Here is an 18,047-nt window from a genome sequence, read left to right on the forward strand (position 1 = left end):
CAGACATCTGTCTGAGATGGTTTAGTGAATCCTGCATTGAGCAGGGGGTTGGACCAGATGACCCAGGAGGTCCCTTCCAACGAGAACATTCTATGGTGGAAAAAACTAAAATTGGTAAGATTTTTTTGCATGACAAAATCCTAACATTTTAACAGGGGTTTGTAGACTTTAAATCCACTGTATATTACATTACTGATCCCGAGTTACCTCCTGTATTATCCTCCAGAGCAGCATTTATAGTTCCTCTGGTTGCAGCAGTTTTGCAGTCACTCTGTACAGTAGTATTTAGAGCTCGTAGTTTTGTTTCCTCGTACACTTTAAGTTTTGGGTTTTATAACTAAAATTTGCTTTATTTAAAAGAGTTCTGTGCAGAAATGTAAAATTCTATCATTTAAAAACCGCTTGTATCCGTACATGTACAGTATATATGTGATAGTGTAAAATATTCGCAGTGTTATAAAATACACATGGTCCAGGGCTCCAGGTGACACGTTGGGCTTATCTACAGGGCTCGAGGTGGAGACACTTCACGGTGACGGATGAGTTTGTGATCCGAGCTCCGTACCATCCATTCCAGAATTTTGTGTCTTTACCTTTGTGACAAAACTTCACGTATCGGACACCGGGCCCATATTTATGGAATTCATAGGAAACCTGAAGAGACAAAATCACAAGTGACCGGATATTACTAAACATACAAGAAAGAAGAAGTCGCCCGTAGAGGGTGACCCAGCATTCTCACAGGAACCGCAAATGTAGGGGGCGGCTGATGGGCTCATTAGAATAGCTAAACCAGCCCCCTTCTGTGTGTCCAATATCAGTGAAATGGGTCCGGCTTAGCAATTCCCATGAGCAGTCAGTATCCGCTTCACTATATATGATCTGACTATATCCTACCTGGCGATATCGCGTGTCGTTCCACTGGGGGATGGGTTCGGGGGCCGAAGAAAACTCCTTTAGCACAGTTTGTTTATTTGCCGCCAAGAGTTGCACTTTTATTTTGTAGACACATCCACAATTATGTCGTCCGGCGTACCTACAGGAAAGGACCCGGGCGTCAGCACTTATGTTTTCTAGGGCGGATTTACACTTGTACACACTTCAGTATATATGTACCATATATATGTCCATCAGAGCCGAGGGGTGACCACATAATTATTCAATGAGAACAGTGTCATAAGTCACTTCCCCACCTCTGCGGCAATAAACTTGTAAAGTTTATTTTTTTCTTTCAATAAATTATAAAAAAAAAAAAATAAAGTGGTAAAAAGAAATGAAATATAAATAAATGAAATATAAAATATAAGTTAAATATATTCTACTTAACTTATATTTTAGATTTATAATTAACTTACAAAATATAAGTTACATAAAAAATAAATTAAATATAAATATAAAAATGTACCGTATTTTTCGGACTATAAGACGCACTTTTCTCAAATTTTGGAGGAAAATGGGGGGTGCGTTTTATAGTCCAAATGTTGGGGGGGGGGGGGTGTGGGGGGAGCGGTTGTGGCAGAAGAGCGGGGCACAGGAGGCTGCAGCCTACACTGTCCCCGCTGCTAAAGAAAATGAATATTCACTGCTCCCCAAGCCCATGGACGTGGTGAGGGGGTGAATATTCATGCCCTTTAACAGCGGGTACACGAGATAGCCCGGCAGCAGCAGGAGCCGCGGCTACGCTGTGTGCTAGCTATTAAGGAGCATGAAGTCACTGCTCCCCGCGCACACAATCCCGGCGTGGGGAGCAGTGACTTCCGCCAGCTGATCTCTCCTTGTGAGCCGCGCATGGCAGTGACGCCATGCGCGGCTCACATGGCGAGATCAGTGCGGGCAGACAGGACGCAGCGCTGGAGGAGAGGTGAGTAGTAGTGGTTTTTTTTTTATGTGATGCGTGATGGGGATTAGGGGTGCCATGCATACCAGGGTAAGGATGGGGGGCCATACATAACAGGATAAAGATGAGGGGCCACACATACCAGGATAAGGATGAGGGGTTGCCATGCATACCAGGATAAGGATGAGAGGGCCATACATACCAGGATAGGGATTAGGGTTGCCATGCATACCAGAATAGGGATGAGGGGTGCCATGCATACCAGGATAAGGAAGAGGGGTGCCATGCATACCAGGATAAGGAAGAGGGGTGCTATGCATAACAGGATAAGGATGAGGGGTTCCATGCATACCAGGATGGAGGGATGCCAGCAGGATGGGGATGGGGACCACGTATAAAAGGAAGGGGGGCATATATACCAGGATGGGGGATATTGTCAGAATTGGGGGACATTACCCCTATACCAGTGTCAGCAGCTGACCCCCTCCCCCTTAAAAGCATCGTGACCACATTTTTTGCTCAATTTTTTTTTTATTTTCCTCCTCTAAAACCTAGGTGCGTCTTATGGTCCGGTGCGTCTTATAGTCCGAAAAAATACAGTAATTTATTTTTATATTTAATTTATATTTATTTCTATTTAAAAATAAATTAAATATGTATTTTTATTTATTTTTTTCGGGAGGGGTTAGTTTACAATTTTTTATTCTTTGGGGGGAAAAAAGGCAATTCTGGTGATTGATTTTTTTTTAGCGTTTACTTTATGGGATAAATACTTGGATATTTTATTACCTCAGGCAATTCTATTTTTTTTTTCTTTTACATTTTGCCATCTCCATAGTGGATTTAATTATTATTTTTTTATTACATTTTTAATGATTCCCCTTGGACTCCATTGCTTGGAGGATTTGAACCTGCGATTTGTAGTATTGAAATGCATTGGTTAAAACGACCCACACGCCACCCTTCCTAGGAGTTCTACTATGGCAGAACTAGGGGGCTTCAGCAGGCCCCGCGCTGACGTGACAATCCATCGGCATCCCGCCATCTTGTTGTGCAGGGGGGCTGATGGCTGTCAAAATTGAAGATTCCGATGTTGAAGCCTTTTTGCAAGAGCAGCATTTAAGAGGTTAAACTTCTGCAGTCAGAGCCGGCTCCTATCACATCAGATAGTTTTTGGTGCCAACTGTACAACACTGCTGCCACCTGTGCTGTATGGAGCCGGTCCATGCAAGCAATGCGTAAACCCGGAGAACATGTACGGCGGATGCCGCCAAATAATTCATAACTTTTTAAACTTTGTGCAAAGTGAAGATCATAACCCACCAGTCAGATATGCAGATGCAGGGCTGGTGCACGTCCAGGAAATGCTCAGACAGTCCTTCCTGTAACAGGTCTATGATCTGAAACTTCTTGCACCAGCTGTAGAGAGAGGTATACGGTTAACATGCACCAGGACGCTCAGACTTCTGCAAATAAACAAGCAGCGATTGTTTGCTTTTATGACCCATTCACAAGGGGCCGATACAAAAGGACTTTTAGCCGCCATATTGGTCTGCAGCACGTCCCCTGTTTACAATGTGCTGCCGACGATTTAATGGCCGGCATGAACAGAGGCATGTGTACACGGGCCGGCGATCGGGATCAGGCATGGTTATGAACTCGCCCTTCTATGGTCCTTTAGTTACAGCAGAAGGCCGAGAGATTACTCACATGAATGAGGTGACGAAGCAGATTTGTTGTTCTGCACCTTCTAAAACCGAAAGGTTGCTCTCCACCCCCCATCCAAGCGCTCCGTGTATAACGTTCCAGTGAGACATTATTTCTGCAGTAAACGGAAATATAAAATTATTATCTTATGGAAGACGACCACCTGCTCCAATGGGAAGGGGTTAATACAGTTCGGTACAAGAAAGTGGCCGAGTCTCACAGCCTCACCTGCACCAAAGGGATTTCGCAACAGGTTCCTTGAAAATGGCGTCTTCACATAAACCTTCTGCCAGGAGAAGGAACGACACTTTTCAGCCATAAGGAGAATCTCTTTTTTATGTTCTCGCTCACACTTTATCCTCCATAGGGAGGGCAAGTCCACCAGACGCCTCCAGCGCCGGCTCACCAGTCTACAGCGGAGGACCAGCTCCCGCGCCGGTACGAAGCTGAGGATCAAGAGGAGGATCTCCTCCGGGAAAGGCTCCAGGTCCATGAAAAATGCCACATGTTGTAGCGAGGGTATTGGCATGTAAGGTACCAGAAGCCAAGCTGGCGGTAGTGCCGGGAAGAAGCCGTGCCTCATAGGAAAGTGAGCGTAGCCTGCAAGACGGAGGAAATAGAAATCAACTGCATAAAAGCTACCGCAATATTTGGCCATTACATGGCACACTGCTCAGAGTTGGGTCTCCGCCAAAGCTGATCTTGCAAAGACCTTAGTTCTCGTGATCACATGATGGGCGCTATATGGTCAGTCCGCAGTTACCGGATGGGTGATAGAGCCTCGCTCAGACACACACTGGCCTTATCAGGCTTTTATCTCAGGAGGACTGTGAGCTAGACTGGCAAAGGTGGCGATATACACAGGACTGAATCACATGCACAGTTCCATAGATGAAAAGGTAGAGGAGAAACCCTACTCCTCCTTTAATATAGAGTCCCATCGAAAAACATCATTCCACACCTTTCAGCCCCCTTCAGTATACAGTCCCTTATAAATAAAATCAAAATACAGTCCTATGTAAACATCATTCCCTTCCGACCCCTCCAACATAGAGTCCTATGTGAACAACATTACTTCTCACCATTCAACTCTCTGCAACATACAATTGCATGTTACAAAAAAAGGAAAAGAAATTACAAACCAACCGTGGCCTCACCCTCCTGCAGTACATCACTCTTTTCAGCCCCTCTATTTACAGTCTCATCCTGCAGTGCCTCACAGCTCTTAGCCTCTCCATTTATCATGCTGCAGTACATCACCCCAGCCCCCTCTATGCAGCCCCATCCTACAGTATATTACTCTTCTCTGCCTCCTTTATTTACAGCACAATCCTGCAATACATAAATTCCGTCATCTATATACAGCCCAATCCTGTAGGACACCGCTCCTCTCAGTCCCATCCTGTAGTCTATAACTCCTGTCAGACCTTCTATAAACAGCCCTGTCCTCTAGTACAGGGTTCCCCAACTCCAGTCCTCAAGGCCCACCAACAGGTCATGGTTTCAGGATTTCCTTAGTATTGCACAGGTGATAATTACATCACCTGTGCAATACTAAGGAAATCCTGAAAACATGACCTGTTGGTGGGCCTTGAGGACTGGAGTTGGGGAACCCTGCTCTAGTACATCATTGCATTCAGCCAAATTTTGCAGTCTATTACTCCTCATCTACAAACAGTCCCTCTATACACAGCCCCATCTGGCAGCATATCACTCATTTAATCCCCTCTATATACACCCTGCAGTATATTACTCATCTATAAACAGTCCCTCTATACACAGACCCATCTGGCAGCATATCACTCATTTAATCCCCTCTATATACACCCTGCAGTACATTACTCCTCATCTATATACAGTCCCTCTATATACAGCCCCACCCTGCAGTATATCACTCATTTAATCCACTCTATATACATCCAGTTGTATATTACTCCCCATCTATATACAGCCCCTCCCTGTAGTATATCACTCATTTAATCCCCTTCTATATACTTCCTGTGATATATTACTACTCATCTATATACAGTCCCACTATACACAGCCCCATCCGGAAGTACATCACTCACTTGATATCTTCTATATATATCCTGCTGTATATTACTCCTCATCTATATGCAATCCCTCTATATACATCCCCATTCTGCAGCATATCACTCATTTAATATCCTCTATATTCATCCTGCAGTATATTACTCCATCTAGATACAGCCCCACCCTGCAGTATATCACTCATTTAATCCCCTCTATATACTTCCTGCAATATATTACTCCTCATCTATATACAGTCCCTCTATACACAGCCCCATCCGGCAGTACATCACTCATTTGATATTCTCTATATATATGTTTTTGTTTAGACCATTAAACTTCTGATCAGTTTCCCACAGACATTGCAGGACAAGGAATGTCCTCTCGTAGCCTGAAGGATTCCCCACCTTTGAGCTCCCTCTAAGAAAACTAGAGCTAATAGAATCTGTCAGCATCTGCGATCACTTTTTGGGACACTAAGATGCTTACTGATCATGGTTTCTGCTCCACATTTCAACAGCAATTTGCTCCTTTTTTTTGCTGTACATTTTGTGCCTTATTCTCTGGATTTTGCACATTTTTTCAAGTTGCTTTTTGGATTTTTCCCTCAACTTCGCTTGTTAGACAGATTCATGAAATGCAACTTTTACCTTTTTTTTTGGCACAATCATTGCCTGGAGTGAAATTTCCAGTGGAGATTTTAATTTGGCGCAATTTTAGACAAAGTTATAACTTAGTAAAGTATTTGCGACTTTTGGCACTTAAAAGTGGCAAAAACTGGTTTGCACCATTTTGATGAATTTGGCTCAAAAGACAACATCGAATTCCACAAGTCTAAAAAAAGAAAACAAAAAGACTTCAATAAGTCAGAAATGATGGATTGGAGCCTAAGGGTGTGTTCACACTGAAGTGTTTGGAGCAGAAACCCATCAAAACTTGGAAGTTTCCGCTCCCTGGCTATGTGCACATGGAGACTTTTTGCTGAGTTTTCGGATCAGAAACAAAGGCCTTGATTCGCCATTGACTTTCAGCTTTTTTTTGTCTGTGTGTTTTGCACCTTTTTTGTCACGCCTGTTCTTTTTGTCTTTCTTTGGTTTCCACTTTGTTGGTGGAGTTTATTTATTTCAGATGATTTTGCCTGATTCATCAAATGCAACTTTTTAAAAAGTCGCAAAGTTTGGCACAATTTCACTCTAGTCCTCCTTTGGTGTATTTCCAAGTACGACTAACTTTTGGTGCAATTTTTGTAACTTTAGGCACCAAACTGCGACTTTTGGTGTTAAAAATCCCAAAAGCAATTCAAGACAAGGAAAAAGACCATTTTTGACTTTGCGCCAAATTCATGAATCACGGGCGCCATTTTTATGCATTTGGTACCAAAGCCAGCAACAAATGTCACAAGACAAGAAAACGTGACTTAAAAAACAAATGCAATTGATGAATTGGAGCCAAAGTTTAAGAAATTTTTAGGAGGAGTTTTTGATGAGTTTGGGCTTAAAAAAAAAAAAAAAAAAAAAAAAAAATTCTAATATTTTTGCAAATTTTTTTTTTTTTAAAGTGCAGAAAGGTTTTTTTTTTTATACAGCGATTTCAGAAAAAAGCAGCAAAAAAAAATGCAGCACAATCACACACACTAAATATTAATGGAGCGGTGGGTTAAACCTCCAGTCCAGCCTGCACAATACAGGCTAGATTCCGGACTGCGGAGGGAGGACTGCCTTTTGGTAGCGCCATTCCAGTCTCCGCCTTACCAGTACACCAGCACCACGGCCTCCGGATATGAGCTCCGTAGTAGAATGGCGGCTCTCCCCCTTGCTGTGACATCCTCCTCTGCTAGGACTGAGAGCTGAGAATCTGGGCAGCTATGAAGCTTCCCATCATTAGTGATTGCAGCTGCAAAATCTACCAACATTGATTAAAACCAATGCAGAGGACAAGGACTCCGGGTACTGGCATGGCACTGGCAGGTGGACCCTAGATTGTGCTGTCTTTCGGTAATATAAAAATGCTGGAAAATAAAAAACTTACTGAATTGATTTCCAAACAAAAGGTCAGCAAACGTCTCGGTGTTGGGGACCCTCACTGATCCCTCAAATAGCCTGCCCAGCGTAAAGCTGGGTGCACCTGTTAAGTCCTTCATGACTAGACAATACGCTTGAAGTTTGAATTATTTTTTTTGTCCTACCCCCTCCAGGAGACATAACGTGTTTTTTTTTTTTTTTAAGTCGACCATTGTACAAGGGCATTTTTTTTTTTTTTTGCAGGATGAGTTGTAGCTTTCAATGACGCCGTTCATTTTACCAAGTAATGTACTTGGAAAAACAGGGAAAAAATCCACGTGACCGGGTGACCCGATCCTTCAGGTCAATGCGATTCCTGCAAGACCAAACTTTAAAAAGAATAAAATAAAAATAAATAAACAAACAAAATAAACCCCCATTATATTCCAGAAAATGCAGCCGGTGTCGATCTTTACTTTTTCACTATTTTGGATGTGCTGCCTCCCTTTTTTTTGTTTTTATACTAATTTTATATACCAATTAGTGTGTGTGTGTATGTATATATATATATATATATATATATATATACATATATATAATGTGTGTGTATATATATATACAATGTGTTAGTGGTTAAAAAAAATTATATATATTAGTGTATATATACTAACCTTAAATGTATATTTATTTATGGTCAGATGTTACAAAAAAAAATGCTGACGTTTGTAAAATAAAAAAATAAATAAATTGGTGGCAGCTGATGCTTCTACCCACAATGGAAGAGGAGACCGTTAGAGGACACCAGCAGCAGTACGGAGGAACACGAGTGGGTATATAGTACCACCATGGACCTGTTTTTTTATACATTTTGTTAGTAGTGAACAATCGCTATTTTAGCACTCAGTAGGGATCATTATGAAGGAAATAAGTGCCATAACGAGTCTCCAACCAAGCAGTCAGGAACAAAAACTGAGACTCATTATAAGGAGGTTCTGTCCTCTGTGATGTATGAGACGGAAGCAGTGGTCGCTCGTCTCGGCTTTATACTCCAGAGCCGCACTCACTATTCTGCCGGTGCAGTCACTGTGTACATACATTACATTACTGATCCTGAGTTACATCCTGTGTTATACTCCAGAGCCGCACTCACTATTCTGCCGGTGCAGTCACTGTGCTCATACATTACATTACTGATCCTGAGTTACATCCAGTATTATACTCCAGAGCTGCACTCACTATTCTGCTGGTGCAATCACTGTGTACATACATTACATTACTGATCCTGAGTTACATCCTGTATTATACTCCAGACCTGCACTCACTATTCTGCTGGTGCAGTCACTGTGCTCATACATTACATTACTGATCCTGTGTTACATCCTGTATTATACTCCAGAGCCGCACTCACTATTCTGCCGGTGCAGTCACTGTGTACATACATTACATTACTGATCATGCACTGATCCTGAGATACATCCTGTATTATCCTCCAGAGCTGCACTCACTATTCTGCTGGTGCAGTCACTGTGTACATACATTACATTACTCATCCTGAGTTACATCTTGTATTATACTCCAGAGCTGCACTCACTATTCTGCTGGTGCAGTCACTGTGCTCATACATTACATTACTGATCCTGAGTTACATCCTGTATTATACTCCAGAGCCGCACTCACTATTCTGCCGGTGCAGTCACTGTGCTCATACATTACATTACTGATCCTGAGTTACATCCTGTATTATACTCCAGAGCTGCACTCACTATTCTGCTGGTGCAGTCACTGTGTACATACATTACATTACTGATCCTGAGTTACATCCAGTATTATATTCCAGAGCTGCACTCATTATTCTGCTGGTGGAGTCACTGTGTACATACATTACATTACTGATCCGGAGTTATATCCTGTATTATACTCCAGAGCTGCACTCACTATTCTGCTGGTGCAGTCACTGTGTACATACATTACATTACTGATCCTGTGTTACATCCTGTATTATACTCCAGAGCTGCACTCACTATTCTGCTGGTGCAGTCACTGTGCTCATACATTACATTACTGATCCTGAGTTACATCCTGTATTATACTCCAGAGCCGCACTCACTATTCTGCCGGTGCAGTCACTGTGCTCATACATTACATTACTGATCCTGAGTTACATCCTGTATTATACTCCAGAGCTGCACTCACTATTCTGCTGGTGCAGTCACTGTGTATATACATTACATTACTGATCCTGAGTTACATCCAGTATTATATTCCAGAGCTGCACTCATTATTCTGCTGGTGGAGTCACTGTGTACATACATTACATTACTGATCCGGCGTTATATCCTGTATTATACTCCAGAGCTGCACTCACTATTCTGCTGGTGCAGTCACTGTGTACATACATTACATTACTGATCCTGTGTTACATCCTGTATTATACTCCAGAGCAGCACTCACTATTCTGCTGGTGCAGTCACTGTGTACATACATTACATTACTGATCATGCACTGATCCTGAGATACATCCTGTATTATCCTCCAGAGCTGCACTCACTATTCTGCTGGTGCAGTCACTGTGTACATACATTACATTACTGATCCTGAGTTACATCTTGTATTATACTCCAGAGCTGCACTCACTATTCTGCTGGTGCAGTCACTGTGCTCATACATTACATTACTTATCCTGTACTGATCCTGAATTACATCCTGTATTATACCCCAGAGCTGCACTCACTATTCTGCTGGTGCAGTCACTGTGTACATACATTACATTACTGATCCTGAGTTACATTCTGTATTATACTCCAGAGCTGCAATCACTATTCTGCTGGTGCAGTCACTGTGTTCATACATTACATTACTGATCCTGAGTTATATCCTGTATTATACTCCAGAGCTGCAGTCACTATTCTGCTGGTGCAGTCACTGTGTACATACATTACATTACTGATCCTGTACTGATCCTGAGTTACATCCTGTATTATACTCCAGAGCTGCACTCACTATTCTGCTGGTGGAGTCACTGAGTACATACATTACATTACTGATCCTGAGTTACATCCTGTATTATACTCCAGAGCTGCACTCACTATTCTGCTGGTGCAGTCACTGTGTACATACATTACTGATCCTGAGTTACATCTTGTATTATACTCCAGAGCTGCACTCACTATTCTGCTGGTGCAGTCACTGTGTACATACATTACTGATCCTGAGTTACATCTTGTATTATACTCCAGAGCTGCACTCACTATTCTGCTGGTGCAGTCACTGTGTACATACATTACTGATCCTGAGTTACATCTTGTATTATACTCCAGAGCTGCACTCACTATTCTGCTGGTGCAGTCACTGTGTACATACATTACTGATCCTGAGTTACATCTTGTATTATACTCCAGAGCTGCACTCACTATTCTGCTGGTGCAGTCACTGTGTACATACATTACATTACTGATCCTGTGTTACATCTTGTATTATACTCCAGAGCTGCACTCACTATTCTGCTGGTGCAGTCACTGTGTACATACATTACATTACTGATCCTGTACTGATCCTGAGTTACATCCTGTATTATACCCCTGAGCTGCACTCACTATTCTGCTGGTGCAGTCACTGTGTACATACATTACATTACTGATTCTGAGTTACATCTTGTTGTAGCGTCGGCGTCCCTGCCCTCTGCTAGGCAGGGACGCTGTTCCCCTCACCTCTCCGCTCTGTGCCCGGCGTCCTCCTCCCGCTCTACTGGCAGCGCGCGCTGCTTACCGGCCACCGTGCTTAAGGCGCGCGCGCTCCCCCTCTCTTAAAGGGGCCGCGCGCGTCGTCCTAAGGAGTCCCCGGCCAATGGCCGGAGGACCTCACCATATATAAGGCACCTCCTCCAAAATGGAGGTGCCCGAGCAATGTTGTTGCATAGTCTATCACTCTGCTTCAGCCCTCAGGTCCTGTTACCAGTTACCTGCCAGATTCCTGCTTGATACCTGCCTGATACTTGTCTATCTACTTGCATTCCTGCGGTCCGACAGTCTGCCTACCAGCCCTGCCAATCTGTCTATGGATCTGATTGCCCGCTCACCTGGGAGCGCTCATCTGCTACCTGCCTGCTAGCCTACCTGGAGTCTCTGCCGTCACGTGCTGTGACCACCTGCCTGTCCAGAGACTCTTACCCGCTCACCTGGGAGCGTCCGCCTGCTACCTGCCTGCTAGCCTACCTGGAGGCTCTGCCGTCACGTGCTGTGACCACCTGCCTGTCCAGAGACTCTTGCCCACTCACCTGGGAGCGTCCACCTGCTACCTGCCTGCTAGTCTATCTGGAGGCTTCGCCGTCACTTGCTGTGACCACCCGCCTGTCAAGAGACTGTTCCCGTCACTTGCCGTGACCTCCTGCCCTTCTACCCAGAGACTGTCCCCGTCACTTGCCGTGACCTCCTGCCCTTCTACCCAGAGACTGTCCCCGTCACTTGCCGTGACCTCCTGCCCTTCTACCCAGAGACTGTCCCCGTCACTTGCCGTGACTACCTGCCCGCCTACCCTGGGAGCCACCCGCTTCCTTACAAGGACTGCCCCTTTGTATCGTAGCTCAGAGGTTCCATCTCCCTGACCCGTTACAGTTTGCTCGGGCCGTGGAACCCGGTGGCACCCAAGCTCCCTCGCTCTCGGACCTATGTCATGAACTGTCCCGTCAAAGGTCCCAACAGGAGTCCATCCTGAGTCATCTGCGGAATGTCAACTCTCGCCTGGACACTCTGACTGCTCCACCAGCAACCACCGCTAGTGTCATGACTCGTAGCCCGGCAGCGCCGCTGCCCACCAATACCATGGCATCCTGCCCCGGACCCCGGCTTTCTGCACCTCCTCGCTTCGGAGGCGACCCCGCTCAAGCTCAGGGCTTCATAAACCAGTGCACCCTGCACTTTGAACTCCTGTCCCACCAGTTTATCTCCGACCGGGCCAAAGTAGCCTTCATCATGTCCCATCTCACGGGGGAGGCACTGGCTTGGCTAAATCCTCTATGGGAGAGAGGAGACCCCCTGGTGTCCAACCTGCCAGCCTTTCTCATGGCTTTCCGGAAAGTCTTCGACGAACCCGGACGGAAGACCTCATCCGCATCATCTCTGCTACGCCTCAATCAAGGAAATCTCACCGTGGGCCAATATGCCATACGGTTCCGTACCCTTGCTTCGGAGTTGGCCTGGGATAACGACGCCCTGGTGTCTGTCTTTTGGGAGGGTCTGTCCGGCCGTATTAAAGATGAACTCGCCGGTCGGGACATTCCTACCACTCTCGACGACTTAATAACTCTTGCCACCCGGATTGACATCCGGTTCCAGGAACGCGCCAAAGAGGTCACCCGTGAGAGGAGGTTTCCACGTCTAGCCCCTACCTTTCAGAAATCCGTCACTTCTCCTACTCCCCAGGCGCACTCACCCGAGCCTATGCAGGTCGACCAGACCAAGATGGTCAAGACCCGTCAAGAGTTACGCCGAGCCGAGGGGAGCTGCTTCTACTGTGGCAGTAAGGAGCACCGGATCCGTTCCTGCCCAGAGAGGTCGGGAAACGCCTGTGTCTAGGATCGCTCAGAGAGGTCGTCCTAGACAAGAGTAAACCCTCTCCATCTCTGTTGTTGTCGGTCTCTATCATCTGCGGGGAGAACCGTTATTTTGAACTAGCCCAACTTGACTCTGGAGCTGCCGGAAATCTCATTTCTCAGTCCCTGGTAGAGAAATACCGCATTCCCACCAAACCTCTGGCTGTACCCTTATCTGTCGCTGCCGTGGATGGGGGCCTCTTACCACATCCCATCCAACTCATCACCGAATCCATAACCCTGCAGGTGGGAATGCTGCACTCTGAGAGCATCTTCTTTCATGTTCTGCCTGGACTCTCTCACGCCCTCTTGCTAGGCCTACCTTGGCTTCAGAAACATGCACCCGTGCTTGATTGGCAGACCGGAGAAGTCCTTCGCTGGGGACAGGACTGCCATAAGACTTGTTTAGTTCCCGTCCATCCTATCCATCCTTCTCCTACCCCAACCAATCTACCTGGTCTTCCGGTTCCCTATTGGTCTTATGCGAACGTCTTTAATAAAAAGGAGGCAGAGACATTACCCCCTCATAGACCATACGACTGCCCAATCGACCTGATGCCCGGCGCTACTCCTCCCCGTGGGCGTATTTACCCTTTGTCCGCTGCCGAGACCCGGTCCATGTCTGAATATATTGAGGAGAATCTGGCCCAGGGATTTATCCGGAAATCGACCTCCCCGGCGGGAGCAGGCTTCTTCTTCGTCAAAAAGAAGGACGGCTCACTCCGTCCCTGTATAGACTATAGAGGCCTTAACCAGATCACGGTGAAGAATAAATACCCCCTTCCGCTCATTCCGGAATTATTTGACCGTCTGAGGGGGGCTAGAATCTTCACCAAGCTGGACCTCCGTGGGGCGTATAACCTGATCCGTATCCGTCAGGGGGATGAATGGGAGACGGCATTCAACACCCGGGACGGCCACTATGAATATCTGGTAATGCCCTTCGGTCTCTGTAACGCTCCCGCCGTCTTTCAAGAGTTGGTCAATGACATCTTCCGGGACCTTCTCTACTCCTGCGTAGTGGTGTACCTGGACGACATCTTGGTCTTCTCTCCGGATCTTCTCACTCACCGGAGGGATGTTCGTCAGGTCCTGCTCAGGCTCAGGCAGAACCACCTCTACGCTAAATATGAGAAGTGCCTCTTTGAGCAGACCTCGCTTCCGTTCTTGGGCTACATTATTTCTCAGACCGGCCTCTGAATGGATCCTGAGAAACTGTCTGCCATCCAGAAGTGGCCCCGACCAGAGGGGTTGAAGGCTATTCAGCGGTTCCTGGGCTTCGCCAACTACTACCGCCTCTTCATACCGCACTTCTCTTCCCGGACTGCTCCAATCTCTGCGCTCACCCGTAAGGGTACTAATCCCAGAGAATGGCCGCCCGAAGCAGAGGAAGCCTTTCTTTCCTTAAAACAGGCTTTCTCTTCCGCCCCGGTGCTGCATCGTCCGGACGGCAACAAACAATTCTTCCTGGAAGTGGACGCCTCCTCCTCTGGAGCCGGAGCGGTACTTACCCAAAAGTCGTCTTCCGGAAGAATGGTAACTTGCGGCTTCTTCTCCAAACTCTTCTCCCCTTCTGAGCGTAATTATTCTATAGGAGACCGAGAGTTATTGGCCATTAAGCTGGCACTGGAGGAGTGGCGTTACCTGCTCGAGGGGGCTCTTCACCCGGTAATTATTTACACGGACCACAAGAACTTGGCTTACCTCCAGAGCGCCCAGAGACTTAACCCGCGCCAAGCCCGGTGGTCCTTGTTTTTTGCCCGCTTTGATTTCACTCTTCATTTTCGCCCGGCAGACAAAAACATCAAAGCTGACGCCTTGTCCCGATCCTTCCTGGTGTCTGATCTAGAGGAGGAGCCTAAGGACATCATTGATCCCGCCAGAGTAATGCAGGTGGCCCCCGTGAATCTAAATCGTCTCCCTCCCGGTAAGACGTCCGTAACAGTACCTGATCGGAAGAAGATCCTACACTGGGGTCACTCGTCTAAGCTAGCTGGCCACGCCGGTCAGAAAAAGACCCTCCAGCTTATTACCCGGCATTACTGGTGACCTACCCTGCACAAGGACGTAATAGACTTTGTTTCAGCCTGTGTGTCCTGCGCCCGCAACAAGGTTCCGAGACATCTGCCAGCCGGTCGCCTCCTTCCTCTTCCAGTACCTGCTGCCCCGTGGCAGCATATAGCTATGGACTTTATAACGGATCTCCCTGTCTCTGCCGGTTGTAGGGTCATTTGGGTGGTCGCTGACCGCTTTTCCAAGATGGCTCACTTCACTCCCCTGCCGGGCCTCCCGTCTGCACCCGAGCTGGCTAAAGACTTTATCCGCCACATCTTCCGTCTCCATGGCCTGCCCCTCCACATCGTGTCGGATCGTGGGGTTCAGTTCACCTCACGCTTCTGGAGAGCCACATGTAAGCTGCTGGACGTCACCCTGGACTTCTCCTCCGCTTACCACCCACAGTCCAATGGTCAAGTGGAGCGGATCAATCAGATCCTGACCAGTTACCTCCGGCACTTCGTTAATGCCCACCATTCGGACTGGGTGGATCTCCTACCATGGGCCGAGTTCTCTTACAATAATCACGAGAGCGAATCTTCCTCCAAATCCCCGTTTTTTGTAGTCTTCGGTCAGCATCCTCGGATCCCATTTCCCGTCTCCACCTCGGTGGACAATCCGGCTGCGGAATCTCTCGTTAGCGAATTCTCCTCCATTTGGGAGAGTACCCGATCCGCACTCCTTCAGTCGTCCGAGCGGATGAAAAGACACGCTGGCAAAAAACGCCTGGATCCTCCACAATTCCGTCCTGGAGATAAAGTCTGGCTCTCGTCCAAGTATGTCCGGATCAAGATTCCTTCCTACAAGTTAGGGCCTCGGTTCATCGGCCCACTGGAAGTTATCAAACAAATCAACCCAGTGGCCTATAAATTGAAACTCCCGGCCAACTTGCGGATCCCTAACTCCTTCCATGTATCTCTCCTCAAACCCGTGGTACTTAACTCTTTTTCCAAGTCTACAGGTACGCCTCCTGCTCCGGTTTCCGCTGAAAACGAGTTTGAGGTAGAGAACATTCTGGCCACCAAAAGGGTAAGAGGAAAGACCTTTTTTCTAGTGGATTGGAAGGGGTTTGGTCCTGAGGAGAGAACGTGGGAGCCCCGGGAGAACATCCATGCCCCTCTCATCCTTGATAAATTTCTGTCTGGCCTAAAAAATGGGGGGCCTAAAGGGGGGGGTACTGTAGCGTCGGAGTCCCTGCCTCCTGCTAGGCAGGGACGCTGTTCCCCTCACCTCTCCGCTCCGTGCCCGGCGTCCTCCTCCCGCTCTGCTGGCAGCGCGCGCTGCTTCCCGGCCACCGTGCTTAAGGCGCGCGCGCTCCCCCTCTCTTAAAGGGGCCGCGCGCGTCGTCCTAAGGAGTCCCCGGCCAATGGCCGGAGGACCTCACCATATATAAGGCACCTCCTCCAAAATGGAGGTGCCCGAGCAATGTTGTTGCAAAGCCTTCACTCTGCTTCAGCCCTCAGGTCCCGTTACCAGTTACCTGCCAGATTCCTGCTTGATACCTGCCTGATACTTGTCTATCTACTTGCATTCCTGCGGTCCGACAGTCTGCCTACCAGTCTGTCTATGGATCTGATTGCCCGCTCACCTGGGAGCGCTCATCTGCTACCTGCCTGCTAGCCTACCTGGAGGCTCTGCCGTCACGTGCTGTGACCACCTGCCTGCCCAGAGACTCTTACCCGCTCACCTGGGAGCGTCCGCCTGCTACCTGCCTGCTAGCCTACCTGGAGGCTCTGCGGTCACCTGCTGTGACCACCTGCCTGTCCAGAGACTCTTGCCCGCTCACCTGGGAGCGTCCACCTGCTACCTGCCTGCTAGTCTATCTGGAGGCTTCGCCGTCACTTGCCGTGACCATCCGCCTGTCAAGAGACTGTTCCCGTCACTTGCCGTGACCTCCTGCCCTTCTACCCAGAGACTGTCCCCGTCACTTGCCGTGACCTCCTGCCCTTCTACCCAGAGACGGTCCCCGTCACTTGCCGTGACCTCCTGCCCTTCTACCCAGAGACTGTCCCCGTCACTTGCCGTGACTACCTGCCCGCCTACCCTGGGAGCCACCGCTTCCTTACAAGGACTGCCCCTTTGTATCGTAGCTCAGAGGTTCCACCTCCCTGACCCGTTACACTTGTATTATACTCCAGAGCTGCACTCACTATTCTGCTGGTGCAGTCACTGTGTACATACATTACATTACTGATCCTGAATTAGACCCTGTATTATACTCCAGAGCTGCACTCACTATTCTGCTGTTGCAGTCACTGTGTACATACATTACATTACTGATCCTGAGTTACATCCTGTATTATACTCCAGAGCTGCACTCACTATTCAGCTGGTGGAGTCACTGTGTACATACATTACATTACTGATCCTGAGTTACATCCTGTATTATACCCCAGAGCTGCACTCACTATTCTGCTGGTGCAGTCACTGTGTACATACATTACTGATCCTGAGTTACATCCTGTATTATACTCCAGAGCTGCACTCACTATTCTGCTGGTGCAGTCACTGTGTGCATACATAATATTACTGATCCTGTGTTACATCCTGTATTATACTCCAGAGCTGCACTCACTATTCTGCTGGTGCAGTCACTGTGTATATACATTACATTACTGATCCTGAATTACATCCCGTATTATACTCCAGAGCTGCACTCACTATTCTGCTGGTGCAGTCACTGTGTACATACATTACATTACTGATCATGAGTTACATCTTGTATTATACCCCAGAGCTGCACTCACTATTCTGCTGGTGCAGTCACTGTGTACATACATTACTGATCCTGAGTTACATCCTGTATTATACTCCAGAGCTGCACTCACTA

At 47.1% G+C, this 18,047-nt stretch overlaps 1 protein-coding gene across 1 annotated transcript; it reads right to left on the reverse strand.

Annotated features, from left to right (window-relative positions):
• Positions 1-370: 370 nt before the first annotated feature.
• Positions 371-4,140, reverse strand: LOC141153271 (F-box only protein 17-like). Its single transcript, XM_073637982.1, has 5 exons — positions 3,773-4,140; positions 3,548-3,659; positions 3,161-3,256; positions 898-1,036; positions 371-654 (listed from the first exon to the last, which is right to left on the reverse strand). The coding sequence occupies exons 1-5, from the start codon at positions 4,125-4,127 to the stop codon at positions 499-501; spliced, it is 858 nt and encodes a 285-aa protein (XP_073494083.1). The 5' UTR covers positions 4,128-4,140; the 3' UTR covers positions 371-498.
• Between the last annotated feature and the right edge of the window lie 13,907 nt (positions 4,141-18,047).

This window comes from Phyllobates terribilis, unplaced genomic scaffold, assembly GCF_046119375.1.
Source record: "Phyllobates terribilis strain yellow unplaced genomic scaffold, ASM4611937v1 Scaffold_7__3_contigs__length_470593459, whole genome shotgun sequence".
Classification (NCBI taxonomy): domain Eukaryota; kingdom Metazoa; phylum Chordata; class Amphibia; order Anura; family Dendrobatidae; genus Phyllobates; species Phyllobates terribilis.